At 40.6% G+C, this 14,342-nt stretch overlaps 2 protein-coding genes across 7 annotated transcripts in view; both read left to right on the top strand.

The window, feature by feature from the left end:
- amt (aminomethyltransferase) overlaps positions 1-902 on the top strand; it is a 59,486-nt gene extending 58,584 nt beyond the window's left edge. For both annotated transcript variants that reach the window (XM_059944438.1, XM_059944437.1), the window contains one exon: positions 43-902. In XM_059944438.1, coding sequence (XP_059800421.1) covers positions 43-221 — 179 coding nt within the window. In that variant the 3' untranslated portion in view covers positions 222-902. The remainder of the gene's footprint in view (positions 1-42) is intronic.
- A 2,138-nt stretch (positions 903-3,040) lies between these two features.
- The window catches only part of bap1 (BRCA1 associated protein-1 (ubiquitin carboxy-terminal hydrolase)), a 99,121-nt gene continuing 87,819 nt past the window's right edge, over positions 3,041-14,342 (top strand). For all 5 annotated transcript variants that reach the window (XM_059944435.1, XM_059944433.1, XM_059944434.1 and 2 more), the window contains exon 1: positions 3,041-3,157. In XM_059944435.1, the coding sequence (XP_059800418.1) occupies positions 3,121-3,157 (37 nt within the window). In that variant the 5' untranslated portion in view covers positions 3,041-3,120. The remainder of the gene's footprint in view (positions 3,158-14,342) is intronic.

Below are 14,342 nucleotides of genomic sequence, written 5' to 3'. Positions count from 1 at the left end.
AAGAATTGTTAACCTTCACTTCTGTTTTCCATTGATGTACAGGGGAGGTAACGAGTGGCTGTCCCTCCCCGTGTCTGAAGCAGAACATTGCCATGGGATATGTGGATACCGAATACAGCAAATCGGGCACATCGATAAAAGTGGAAGTTAGGAAGAAGGTCGTGGATGCCGTTGTCACCAAGATGCCTTTTGTACCCACCAAGTACTATACTGTGAAGTGACACCTCCATCGAATATGAGAGGTGGCTGGGGTTAAGTTAATAGCTTTAATAGTTAGGTGATAGTTGATGAATTATCAGTCTTCAGGTTTACAGGTTCTGACTGTTGAGCTGCTCCATTCTCCCATATAGAATCTACAACAGGAGTGGAAGCCATTTGGTGGAGTTCGTCTGTGCCAAGAGAAAACATCAATCCAACCAAATCGCAGCTTCAAGCTCTAGGTCCACAGCCCTGCAGGTCATGGTTCTCCCAAGCAAAATGAAGGCTTTTGCCTCCATCAGCTTATCAACACACCAGTTATTTCCTTTTGATAGGGTGCAGGAGCTGCCTTCCTTCAGTCAAGTGCTTGATAATTAACCTCTGTGAACTAATCTTTCATACTGCCTTTGTAAATGAACATTCATTGTTAATTAGGTGCTATGCCAACTCCATAAAGCTGTAGGTGATGCAGAATTGCCTCTGCAATATTTGAATTATGACATGAATACTAATTCAATTGACAATGATAACTGTGACGAGAGGTTAACACTGGCTGCAGCCAGTTCAGTAATTTTAATAAATGCAGTGCTTTATTTACAGACAATGTTTGGTAATTTTCACACCTCTGTACAAAAATGTTAATGTTGATTTTTTTGTGCTTTTTTTCAATGTATTTGTAGAATAATAAAATTAAATAACCAGCATTGAGGAATGAGATGGAGTTTAATATGAAGGGGAACAACCTTGTCCATTAACAGCCTGTAGTTATATTTCCTACTCTACCTCAATCTTGCTCAGACACTTCAAACTATTTGCTTGGCCTCATTCATTCAAGTTTCTTTTCTCAGCTTCCTTTTAAAGTGGCCAATTTTAAACCCAAGCTTAGCACACGACCTTGAAATTAGTTTACTGGTTCTTTTAAGTTGTGCTTCTTGGTCCTGTTTGAAGAACATGAGTTTGCCAGAAGGCATGTGGAGACTCTGAAGTCAACTGAAAGTAAGTTTTATGGTCTGATGAAACCAGAATTGAGCTTTTTGACTTGAGCCAAACAGGGCACATCATCAAAAACACACCATCCCTACCGTAAAGCTTGGTGGTGGCTGCATCATGCTGTTGGGATGCTTCACTGCAGCAGGCCCTGGAAGTCTTGTGCAGGTAGAGGGTAAAATGAATGCAGCAACATACAGAGAAATCCTGGAGGAAAACTTGATGCAGTCTACAAGAGAACTATGACTTACTTGTTCACAGCAAGACAATGACCTCAAACATTAAGACAAAACTACACAGGAAAGGCTTAAAAACAAAGTCAGAGTCTAGACCTCAATCCAATTGAGAATTTGTGGCTGGGCTTGAAGGTTGTGCAGATTTGTAAAGAAGAATGGGGAAAGATTGCAGTGTCCAGATATGCAAAGCTGATAGAGACTTATCCACACAGACTCAAGGCTAATTGATGCCAAAGGTGCATCTGCTAAATACTGATTTGAAGGGGGGTGAATACTTATGCAATCAATTATTTTGTCTGTTATATTTATAAATAATTTAGATCACTTTGCAGAGACCTGTTTTCATTTTGACACAAAAGTGTCTTTTTCATTTTATCATTGAATCACAGTGGATTTAATTTGGCTTTTTTTTTTTGACAATGTTGTAAAACAAAACATTAAAACTTCCAAGAAGGGGGAAATACTTCTTATAGGCACTTTATTTTGATAATATATTTACATTGCACTTCTCCTTATCTAATGAATGCTGGTCTTTCTTGTCACCTGATATGCTCCTATGTTACTGGCAAGACCTCCCTCAAAATATGGAAGGAGGCAATGGAGAGGTTTTCCAGGATGTTGGCAAATTAGGAGGCATCTGCTACCTTTCATTATAGCACATGCCTTCTAATCCAACCCAGTTTGGGCAAACTGAGGTGTTTATTTTCTGGGCGATGGGTAGGCCTGATAGAAGATTGTGAGAGGTTTTGACAGAGTGGACAGCAAGTGTCTTTATCCTGGGCTTGAAATGCCTGATGCTGCATTTAAGGTGAAAGGAGATGCATAGGAAATGTTTTTACTACACTGTGTTGTGGGGATTGGAAAGCGCAGCCAGAGATTGTAGTAGAGACAAATATAGTAGTGGAGTTTAAGAAGCTCGTCAATAGGCATGTGAATGTGGCAGAAGTGGCGAGTTAGGCATTTAATTGCTAGTTTAATTGTAGACTGGGCTGAATGCCTGGTTCTTGTGCTATTTTATGTTATGCTATCTATACCTCAATCCCCCGTTGTCATCCACACCACACACACTGCTCTGCCATCGATTGTCCCTTCACTTTCCATTGTTTTTTTTATTCACTATGCCTTTTCCCCCAAAAGCAGTAGCTAGCATTATAAACATTTGCTGCACATCATCAAAAGATTTCCAACAATACAACAGTAGTTTGAGTGTACAGCAAACCAGAGCAAAAGCTGTTTTAGATTGAACTAGACTGGAATGGGAGTGGAAAGGAGGTGAAAACTGAACAGAGTATTTTTGTCCAACACTGCATCTTTTAGGACCTAACTTAGCTCTTTTGAGACTTTGATCTTTTGTTATTTATTTCAGGTTTATCTCATTTGCAATGTTTAATTTAATTAGCTAAAAATATTTAATTCTTAGCTAAAGAACAATGAACACTAATATAAATGCTAGAACTCACAGAATTAACAATCCTTTCTTTGGCATTATTAATCTAGTTGTAAAGCACCAGTGACCTACCAAATTAAAGGAAACTGGTAAGTTAAAAACAGATTATGGACTTGCCCCGCACAAACGTGGCGTTCATTGCGGCCGTGGCGAGGTTTCTGCGCGTGCGTGCAGTCGCATACTGATGACGTAGTGCGGCCTGCTCCTGCGCCGGGCCTGGGTTGTGGGAGTAATGGAGAGTGGGGCGAGAACATGAATAAAGGCTGGCTGGAGCTGGAGAGCGACCCGGGTGAGTACAGGGAGAATGGGGAAGGTTAAGAATATGAAGCGACGGGGCAGGTCCCGCGGGGAGCGGAGTAAGGACGGGAGCCGCTCCGAGCTGGAGCCCACAGCGCCCAGTGAATGAAGCACTCTGGTGGGCTCAACTCCCTGGCAACCTCCGTCTCCCTGCCGGGATTGTCTTGGCGACAGAATCATTTGTAAAACCAGCCCTGTGCTCTGCAACACTGAGAAATGTGTGTGTATGCAACCCAATTTGCCATTAAACCTAGGTACCAGGTTTAGTGTTGCCTTGTTACAGGGGCAGTAAATGATTACGACACCCAACATAGAGACTCCTGCTTCTGCACTGAGTAATTCCAGCAGAAGTGTTGTGTAATGTATACCTCGATTCTAGTAACATGTATAACTATAATACAATCTTCCTGTGTTGGGGAACAGGGTTGTGTCAAGGTAGCAGTTAGACCTCTATTCTCCAAGAAATTGGATATAGGGCTTTGGCAAGCGTGTGTGCAGTGGGATTAATTTAGAATTGGAGAAGGAAAAAACTAATGAAGTAGAGTCTTTTCTTCTTTAACTGTAAAAGTCCGTGTTGTAGATGTTTCTGAAAGATGACAAAATTGGGAAATATCAGGTGGTGATTGTTGAATTTAAAATAAGGTGTATGCAGTTCCTCTTCTCTGTATCTAAACTTGGTCTTGTGAAGCAGTGAAGCATATATTTTTGAACTTTGTAGTGATTTGCTGTTGGTGTGGCAGAAATGCCCTAAGATGTTTGAAATGTTGTCAAATTAAGTCTCATACCAGGATACATACGGAGATGTTTGAGCAAATGATCAAAAAAGAAAGGCTTTAGTATGTGAAGAATCTCAAAGAAGGATAGTGGAGTTCGTCATAAGGATTCTGGAGCTCAGAATCTTGACTAATGGTGCAGTGGTTGCATTTGGGTGTGATAGGCCATAGTTGGATCAGCGCAACCGTAATGTTTATGAGGCTGTTGGAGGAAGGTGCGGGGAAAAAGCCTTGAAAGGATTTGAAAACAAGGATGAAGATTTTAAAAAGGTGTTGCATAACCAGAGGCATGTAAAGTGACAGGCCAACGTATGAGTGGGACTTGGTGCGGAGTAGGACATGAATTACCTGAATTTTCCGCCTGAAAGAGAGCAGATTAATACTGCAACTGGAACTAAGGTCGTCTCTGCCTTCGATTTGTCTTTAGAATACAAGCTATTTACTAATAGCATTTTATTTTCCATCTTTCCACTGTTTATATAGCCAGACTTTTCCCCATGTGATTGGGTCACATGGATGCCACAGCTGGTGGAACCACTGTGGGTTCAGTGATGGGTTCACCTCTGACCTCGGCTGCTGTCTGGAGTTTGCATGTTCTCACTGTGGTTGCATGAGTTCACTTTGAGTGATCTGTTTTTCTCCCCCATCACGAAGACATATGAGTCAGTAGATAAATTGGCCAGAGCAAATTGTTCCTGGTGTTTGTCCTGACAGTTTGGAGGCTATCATTACAGAATATGAAGTGTTGTTCCTCCAAGCTGAGAGCATCTTCATCGTGGCAGTAGGTAAAGGACTGGCATTGTCAGAATGGGAAGAAGAATTAAAATGGGTGGACCCTGGGAAATCCATTTAGTGGCAGACTAAGTGGAGGTGTTCAAATTAGTTCTCTCGATTTATATCTGGTCTTTCCAATGTAGAAGGATTCTTATCCTCACCTACTTCTGACTCTCCATTTTCTCTGTCAACACCGTTTCATTTTCCCTTAAACTGAAGTGATGTCCTTGATGGCTTCTCCAATGCCATGTTGATAGTTTGTGCTTGTGATGGTAAGAAGTCTTAACTGGAGAGACAAGCTGCAGATACTGGAACGCTGCAGTTCACTGGAATACTAGAAGCGCCCAGCAGAACAAGCAGTACAAGTATAATCAGTCAATGCTTCAGCTTTTGGCATGAGAAGTTCACCATCTCCCTGCATAGCAGGGAATGTGGTATAGCTAGGTAAAGATTCTCAACCAGAAATGTCAATTGTCCATCTTGCTACAGGGTGCTGCCTGACCTGTTGAGTTTCTCCATCAACTCGTCTTTTGCTCAGGATTCTTCAGCATTTGCAGTCCTTCCTCGTGTCCCTGTGTGCTGTATCCTGATTGGTGCTTTATTTGGCTCCAGGCTTGTTGATCATAAACACCTGCTTCTTCCACAATCAGTATGGCCAGAAGTTAGAACATAGAATACTACAGCACAGTACAGGAGCTTTGGCCCATGATGCTGTGTCATCTTATTAACCTACTCCAAGATTAATCTAATGCTGCAATGCTTCCCTCCCACATTTTTATTCATCTTTGTGCATACCTAAAAATTTTATAAATGCTCTTAATCTATCTATGCCACCACTGTTGGCAGTGTGTACCATGCACCCACCACTTTCTGTGGGGGGGGGGGGGCGAAGGAGAACTTAGCTCTAACTGCCCCCACCCCCCAACCGTTCTTTCCTCTAATCACCTTAAGATCATGCCCTCATGTATTATCCATTTCCTCCCTGGGAATCAGCTTGTACTTCTCTATTAAGGCACCTCTCATTCTCCTTCACTGCGAAGTGAAAAGCCCTAGCTCACTAAACTTTTCTGCAGAAGATGTGCTCCCTCATCCAGCGGCATCCTGATAAATTTCTGCACCCTCTCTAAAACTCCCACATCCTTCCTTTAATGAGGTGACCAGAACTCAATGCAATATTCCAAGTGAAGTCTAACTAAAGTTTTATAGAGATGCAACATTACCTCACAGCTCTTGAACTCGATCCTGTCATTAATGAAGGCCGATACTCTCTCTTAACCCCTCATACACCCTCTTAACCACCCTGTCAACTTGCGCGGCAACTTTAGAAATCTCTGGACATGGACCCCAAGACCCCTCAGTTCCCTCACACTGTTAAGAATCCTGCCATATACAAGTTCAGTCTTCCAAGGTGATACAGGAGGAAGTGCTTCATATATCTCCTCCAGGGGAGGTGAGACCTGTACAAAAGAGATGCTTTGTATCTGAGCTTGAGGGGGAATAATATCCTTGTGGGAAGGTTTGCAAGTGCTGCTATGAGGGGTTTAAACTATTTTTGGGGGGGGGGGTGCAGGAAACGGGATGCTGGGGCAGCTGGTGGATTGCTTGTGGATGTGAAGTCTATGTACAAATACAGTATAGTGGGGTTATTGTTCCGAGTGATTGTAAGAAAGGCAATTGAGTTTAGAGCACAGATCGGCACATGAAAGTATGGACATTGTAGATATCGTTGAAACTTGGTTGCTAGATTGGCAGCTCACTATCTCACTATTCTGGAGTCCTGTAGTCTTAGACATGACAGAATGGGACTTACTAAACAGAAAGGGGTGGCATTAATCATCATGGAAAATGGCACGGCAGAGTTGACAGACAGTCTGGAGAGCTTGTCAACTGAGGCTATGTGGGTGGAACTCAGGAATAAGAAAGGAATGAGCACATTTAATGGGATGATATTATAGTTAGCGGGATTTAGGAGAGTATATCTGTAGGGAGGTTGCAGACTGTTGCAAGAAATATAAGGTTGTGGTAGTAGGTGATTTTAACTTCCACATATTGACTGGGGTTTCTCTACTGTAAAACGGTTGGATGGGGTAAAATTTGTCATATGTGTTCAGGAAAGTTTACTGAATAAATAAATAGAGATCCCAACCGGGGGTGGGGGTGAGAGAGAGAGATAAATAAAGTATACTGGATTTCCTATTAGGGAATGAGACAAGGTAGGTGACAGAAATGTGTGTGTGGTGGGGGAGTACTTTGGATCTAGTTATCATAATTCCATTAGTTTCAAGATAATATGAGAAAGATGGGTCTGGTCTTCAGATTGATATTCTAAACTGGAGAGAAAGACCAATTTTGATGGCATCAGAAGAGATCAGGCAGGTGTAGATTGGGAGTCAGGTCTCCATTCAAGATTTAAAAAGCAGAACTTCGAGCCAGTTTTATCTGAGTTGGCCAGTCCGCACCAGGGGTGCGTAAAATGAGCTACTTTTTAAGCAGCGATCGAAATTTTGAAGGCAGAGTTTTGTGGCAGTTGAGAAGTGACCAATCAGCAAGAGGGATTAAATAGTAAGAATAATTCAAGTGCATGGGAAGTGGCCATTCTTTTGCAGTGTGCCAGCCTTTGGAGTGGCCTTGGTTCATCAGGCTTGAGTGAGGTAGATTCTCTTGTAAGTTACTCTCTGTCTGTTCTTATTGGTTCATTCCTCATCTATTAGGACATTAATTAGTGAGAATGGCTCTGGGGCAGTGTTTTATGTTATGTGGGGTATGCGGGAAGTCTGGGAGACCTCACTGTGCACTGAGCAGCAGCTCCTGAGAGAACGTGTTAAGGAACTGGAGCTATGACTCTATGACATATATGTCAAACTCAAGGCCCGCAGGCCAAATCCGGCCCGCGAGCCAAATCCGGCCCGCGGTGGAATTATCTTTGTCCCGCAAGATAATATCTAATTACTATTAAAGCTGGCCCCAGTAATCGAAGCGCCTATGGCGTATGATATGGCTAATGCTGAGTTTATTCAGGTACCAGGTTTTCAGGGTTTTTAGTGTTTATTCGGTTTCCCTGGTTTATTTCCTGAATATCATTAATGAATAAATTTTTTTTCTATTAGAGCTGGCCCGCCGGTATATTGCATGCACCACTAATACTACAAATCCCACAATGCACTGCCAGTGCATTGCTCATGCTTGCCTTACTCTCTCATCAGCATCCTTATGACGCTAGTCACGTGTGGCCAACTTTCAGCTATCCTTCACCCCAAAAATGCCTGAACGAAAGGTGGATTTTGAAAACAGGGGTTTTCAAGGCAGGTGGGAGGCAGAGTATATGTTCGCAGATATAAAGGGCAAACCTGTTTGTCTTGTGTGCGGAGACGGTGTGGCTGTAATTAAAGAATATAACGTAAGACGACACTATGAAATGAAACACCACGACAAATACAAGCATCTGGATAAGAAACAGAAGCCCGCGATGTGCGGTCAAAAGAGTGGATTGGTGGGCAGGATCCGGGAGAAGATGCAGGAGGAAGACGGTGCAGGTGAGCTAACAGCTTATCGCTGCATCATACACCAGGAATCGTTGTGTGGCAAAGCCTTGAAAATGGAACATATAATGAGCACCATAACATGAACAGTTAACTTCATAAGAACCAAAGATTTAAATCACCGCGAGTTCAAGTCGTTTCTGGAGGAGTTGGGTTCAGAATATAATGATTTGCCCTATCACACAGAGGTGCGATGGTTAAGCCAAGGAAAAGTGCTGAAAAGATGTTTTGAGTTGCGTGAGGAGATCTGTCAGTTCATGGAAAGCAAAGGGAAAGACACAACAGAGCTCCGGGATAAAAAGTTGCTTTGTGAAATGGTGTTTCTGTGTAACGGTTAGGTCTACATTTGTGTTTGCTAATGCTTGATTTCAAACGGTTTATTAATGGAAAAGGTATGGCTCCCAAAACAATCTTAGCCGAAATAGTATCGTTTCTTTCTCGTTGCCTACTTTCTTGTAATCTACGTCTGTAAGTTAATACCAATCATAAAAAGAATGCTTGCTAGGCAATCTGCTTCATAAAAAATGAAATCCGTAAAGTGAAACAATTTTAGATATAGCAGAGACTGAGACACATGAGAGCAGGTTGAAAAAATGAAGGCAACGAAAGCTGTGGGAGCATGCGCGAGTGCACAACTGATCCAGCCCGCGTGAAGTCGCATTTTTCTCAATCCGGCCCGTGACCTAAAATGAGTTTGACACCCCTGCTCTATGACCTTTGACTCATACGGGAGAATGATTACATGATAAGAGCTACAGGGAGGTAGGAGACTGTCAGGAGAAGGAGGGGAAATGTACAGCCAGTGCAGATCTCCTCAACAGTAAGTATATAACTTTAGATACTGTCGAGGAGGATTACCTACCAGGGGAAGCCACTGTGACCGGGTCTCTGGCACTGAGTCTGGTGCTGTGGCTCAGAAGAGCAGGGAGGTGAAGAGGACTGCAGTATTGATCTGAGATTCCTTGGTCAGGGGAACAGAGATGAGGTTCTCTGGGTGTTTTAGACACCCGGATGGTATGTTGCTTCCCTGGTGACAGGATCAGGAGTGTTTCTGATCGTGTCCGTGGCATTCTCAAAGACTAGGGTGAGCAGTCAGAAGTCTTGGTACATATTGGCACCAGTGGCATAAGTAGACAAAGTGAGGAGGTCCCGAAAAGAGATTTTAGGGAGCTTGGTAGGAAGCTGGTAAACAGGACCTAAGGGTAGTAATCTCTGGATTACAGTGAGGGTAAGAATAAGATGATTTGGCAGGTGAATGCGTGGCTGAGGAACTGTTGCGGGGACGCAGGGGTTCAGTTTTATGGATCATTAGGATCTTTTTTTGAGAGGGTATGACCTGTACAAAAGGGACCTGAACCAAAGGAGCTCCCATATCCTTGTAGGCACAGTTGTTCGGGTGGGTTTAATCTAATTTGGCATGGGAGATGGGAACTGGAGTGATAGCACTGAAGTTGGTTTACAGAGGCAATGTATAGTGAGACTCCAAGCAAGGATAGGCCGATGATAGGGCAAAATTGCAGTCAACAGGATGAGTTATACCATAAAAGGTGGACAAAATCGAGAAAGGTGAATACAGTCGGCCCTCCTTTTCTGCGAGGGATTGGTTCTGGGACCCCTCGCGGATATCAAAAAACGCAGATGCTCAAGTCCCTTATTTAACCTCAGTGTGGTGGACTTCAGGACCCAGTGGAACCCTGGACCTTATTTAATCTGTTTCAGTGTGGTGGTCTTTCGGACTCGGCAGAGCTCTGAATCTGCAGTGTTTCTGTTCACGAAAATAATCACGATCACAATTGAAAATAAAGTGGAAATGATAAAGCGATTGGAAAGAGGTGAAACGCCATTGGTCATTGGAAAAGCATTAGGCTACAACCGGTCAACAATCGGAACAATTTTAAAGGATAAAGTGAGAAAGGCCCTGCCCCGTTGAAAGCTGTAATTATTACTAAGCAACACAGTGGTTTAATTGTTGAAATACATACGTTTCTTAAGTGTTTTATATGTGTAGAAAGGTAAAATATATACTAAGACAAACATTTGACTAACTGACGCTAAATAATACCAGATGTACCTGTTCCGACTTACTTGGTAAGAGAACTTCCGATTTTTTTTCAATCCTGATCCACGATAACCTACTCACATCCTCCCGTATACTTTAAATCATCTCTAGATTACTTGTAATACCTAATACAATGTAAATGCTGTGTAAGTAGTTGTTATACTGCATTGTTTAGGGAATAATGTCAAGAAAAAAAGTATACATGCTCGAACAATAAGTGCTGGAAGAGCTCTTCCGGGTTTTCTCGATTCGCGGTTTGTTGAGTTCGCGCATGAGGAACTCACAGATAAGGAGGGCCGACTGTGCAGGGCTAAAAGTGTTATAATTGAATGCGCATGGTATACAGAATAAGCTCAATGAACTTGTAGCACGGTTACAAATAGGCAAGCATGATGTAGGCATCACTGATTCATGGCAGAAAGATTATAGCTGAGATCTTAATGTCCAAAGATACACATCAAAAAGATGGGTAGGAAGGCAAAGGGGATGGTGTGGCTCTGTTGGTGAAAACATAAAATTTAATCAGTAGGAAGAGGTGACAGGTTTGGAAAGTGTTGAATTGGTGCTGATAGCGCTAAGGAACTGCAGGGGTAAAAAGATCCTGATATTTACAGATCCCGAAGGATGTGGTCTACAAATTACAATGGGAGATAGAAAATGCATGTCAAAAGGGTAATGTTACAACAGTCATGGGGGATTTCATTCATTCATTTTCAATCTTTTTTTATTGATTTTCAAATAAAGAATATATAAATCGGAAGAGGAGTTTAACAAGTAGATAATATAAAAGACATATAAACAGCAATAGTAAAAACAAAGTATATATTGTCAAAATCAAATAGGTAAAATATTATGCTGTTGTGGCGACCCATTTCCTGGCACATCCGAACCAGCTCACAATTAGCCAGCTTTCCGGCTAAGGGAGATAGCCTACGGGGGTTTGCGAGCACAGAGCTTTGGAGCCTCTGCGCCACGGGGGGCAGGTTGAGGGAGGCTTAAAAGTGAGGCTGAGGATTTCGAATAAAGTTTTTCCTTCGACTGCAGTTACCAACTCCGTGTTGTAATTTTAGCGCTGCATGTAGCACACCGCTACACTGTAATATATACAATGGTTAAAAAAAACTTCAACTCCTCATAGCAACCACAAAAAAAGATTGGAAATTTTATTGATAGAGAAAAAAAAACCCTAAACTGAAACAAAAAAAGTTTAACTTTTTTAAACTTTTAACTTTTTTAACTTTAAAATAAACAAACAAAAAAACGAAAGAAAAAGAAAGATTGGGCAATCCAATTGAGGATAAAATTAGAAAAAAAAGATATGGAAAAAAAACCACATCCTTCCAGTCATCTCCGAACCTTCACGGATAAGGATTTTCCCCAAAGAGAATAAAGAAAAATAAATAAATTAAAATAAATTAAATCATGTGAAAATATTGAATAAAGGGTCGCCAGACTTGTTCAAAATTAAAGGATGTATCAAATGTCCGGCTTCTAATTTTCTCCAAGCTTAGACATGAAATAGTGGAGGAGAACCAATAGAAAACAGTAGGTGGGTTAGATTCTTTCCAGTGTAGCAAAATAGCTCTCCTAGCCAATAAAGTTGAAAAGGCTATCATATGTTGGGCGGAAGCAGACACTTTGCCTGCTTCCTCTAGAATAATCGCAAAAATTGCTGTAAGTGGATTAGGTTGAACATACACATCTATAACTTTAGATAATATTCCAAACACATCCTTCCAAAAATTATTTAAACTTATTTAGACTGTTTAATGTCTTTTTCACAGTTAATGGATAAATATGATATCTTTAATACACATTTTTCAGGTATTTACAGGTTAGGAATTTTTTGTGATTTTTTTACCAAATTACTTTGGCTTATGTTATTTTTCAGTTTAAACCTTTTCAAAAATGATTAATAGCTATCATTTATAAACAGTTAATGAATGCTCGCATGTCACCTAATAATAGGGTTCAATGCTCCTGGGAAGTAGAACTTCAGCATTCACTCTCAGATAATCAATGGAGTAAAACTTATTATTTAGTCAATAATTCATCTGTCTGTGCACGCCATATCTTAATTCAGTTTAAGATGGTACACAGGGCCTATATGTCCAAAGATAAATTGGCGCATATTTTTCCTAATATAAGCCCTATTTGTGACAGATGTAACGCAGAAGTGGCTACTCTAACTCATATGTTTTGGTCATGTGTAAGTTTAAATAATTTTTGGAGGGATTTCAATATGCAGCTAGATTTGGAAAATCAGGTTGGTGTGGGATTCCAAGAAGGGGAATTTCTAGAAAACCTACAAGATGACTTTTTAGAGCAGCTTGTGATTGAGCCCACTAGGGGATCAGCTATTCTGGAATTCTGATTCTTTTTATGTTTAAATGTCAATGATTTAGATGATGGAATTGATGGCTTTGTTGCAAAGTTACAAAAGTAGATGGAGGGTTAGCTAGTTTTGAGGAAGCAGAGAGGCTACAGAAGAACTTAGATTAGGAGAATGGACGAAGATGTGGCAGATGGAAATATACAGTGTTAGGAAATATGATCATGCACTTTGATAGAAGAAGTGAAAGAATTGACTATTTTCTAAATGGAGAGAAAATTCAAAAATCTGAGGCGCAAATGGATTTAGGAGTCCTTGTGAAGGATTCCCTAAATGTTAGATTGCAGGTTGAGTCTGTGGTGAGAAAGGCAAATGCAATGTTAGCTTTCAAGAGGACTAGAATATAAAATCAAGGATGTAATGTTGAGATTTTATAAAGCACTGGTGATTATTGTGAGCAGATTTGGGTGCTTTATCTTAGAAAGGATATGCTGAAACTGGAGAGGGTTCAAAGGAGGTTCAGGAAAATTATTCCAGGATTAAAGAGCTTTTTTTAATAAATTTTTTAAATTGAATTTTCAAATGGTTACAGGAGGAAAAAAAAATTATCAACCCTTCCCCCCACTCCCCTTAACCCCTCCCCCCTTAACATATCCCTGTAGAAAGAGAAAAAAAGAGAAAGAAAGAATGCCTGGATATCAGAAGATCCCCACATGCTCCACGGAGTTCATAATAGCTTTAGTATATATATTTCTTTCTTTCCCCAAATAACCAATAATTTTATCTTCAGAGCAACTATATATTTAATCCTATCTTTTGTAAATAAGGGCGCCAAATTTTCAGAAATATTTCATATTTATCTCAAATTATAAGTAATTTTTTCAAACGGAGTGCAGCTAAAAGCTATATCTATTTTCATTTTCTTAATGTATGTTAAAATTCTTTTTCTTTTCACTGGTCCATTAAGCCCATTAACATTAAAACTTTAAAAATTCAGTAAATTAGTCATTATTTTTAACAGGGTTACTCCAGTCTATAGTAATACCTAACTTTTCAACTTTCGTAGTACCTTGGGGAATCTTTTTAAAATTCTCCGTGTTGCTATGTGTCTCCCCCTCCCCCCGATTGTCCAGGCAAAGAAAGAAAGGTTAAAGAAAAGTAGATTATAAAGAAAAAAATAACAAAATACCCCCCCCTACTAATGTTGTGAATTAAAAAACCACATTACTCCCCTTCATTGTACGGGTCATGGCAATCGCCATGATTACACACGTGAATCCCGTAGCAATCAATCTGAAGTTCCCCCAGCTCCCCCGTAACATAAAAAAGTATAGAAGAAAAAAATAGTATCACTACTCTCGATTTTTACCTTTCTTCCCCTGTATCATATCATTAAGAATATATTTAAATATTCTTCTGTCCTTAAACATCCATTAACTCCATTCACTGTCCCTGTCTTCATCATTAATCCATTTCACTTTTAAATCTTTGTCTGTGGTTAGCGAATATTTGGGAGTTCATATGCAAATTCTTCCGCATCCAGATAATCAATAAAATATCTTCTTTTTCCGTTATCCAAAAAAATGATCAGGGTTGCCTGGTGGCGCAATATAAATTTATAACCCTTTTCCCATAAAAATTTTTTCGCTGGGTTAAATTCCTTTTTTCTCTTCAAAAGGTCATAACTTATATCAGGATAG

The sequence above is a fragment of the Hypanus sabinus genome, chromosome 19, assembly GCF_030144855.1.
Source record: "Hypanus sabinus isolate sHypSab1 chromosome 19, sHypSab1.hap1, whole genome shotgun sequence".
Lineage (NCBI taxonomy): Eukaryota > Metazoa > Chordata > Chondrichthyes > Myliobatiformes > Dasyatidae > Hypanus > Hypanus sabinus.
Note: the sequence above shows the minus strand (reverse complement) of the source record. Positions and strands in the feature narration are given on the sequence as shown.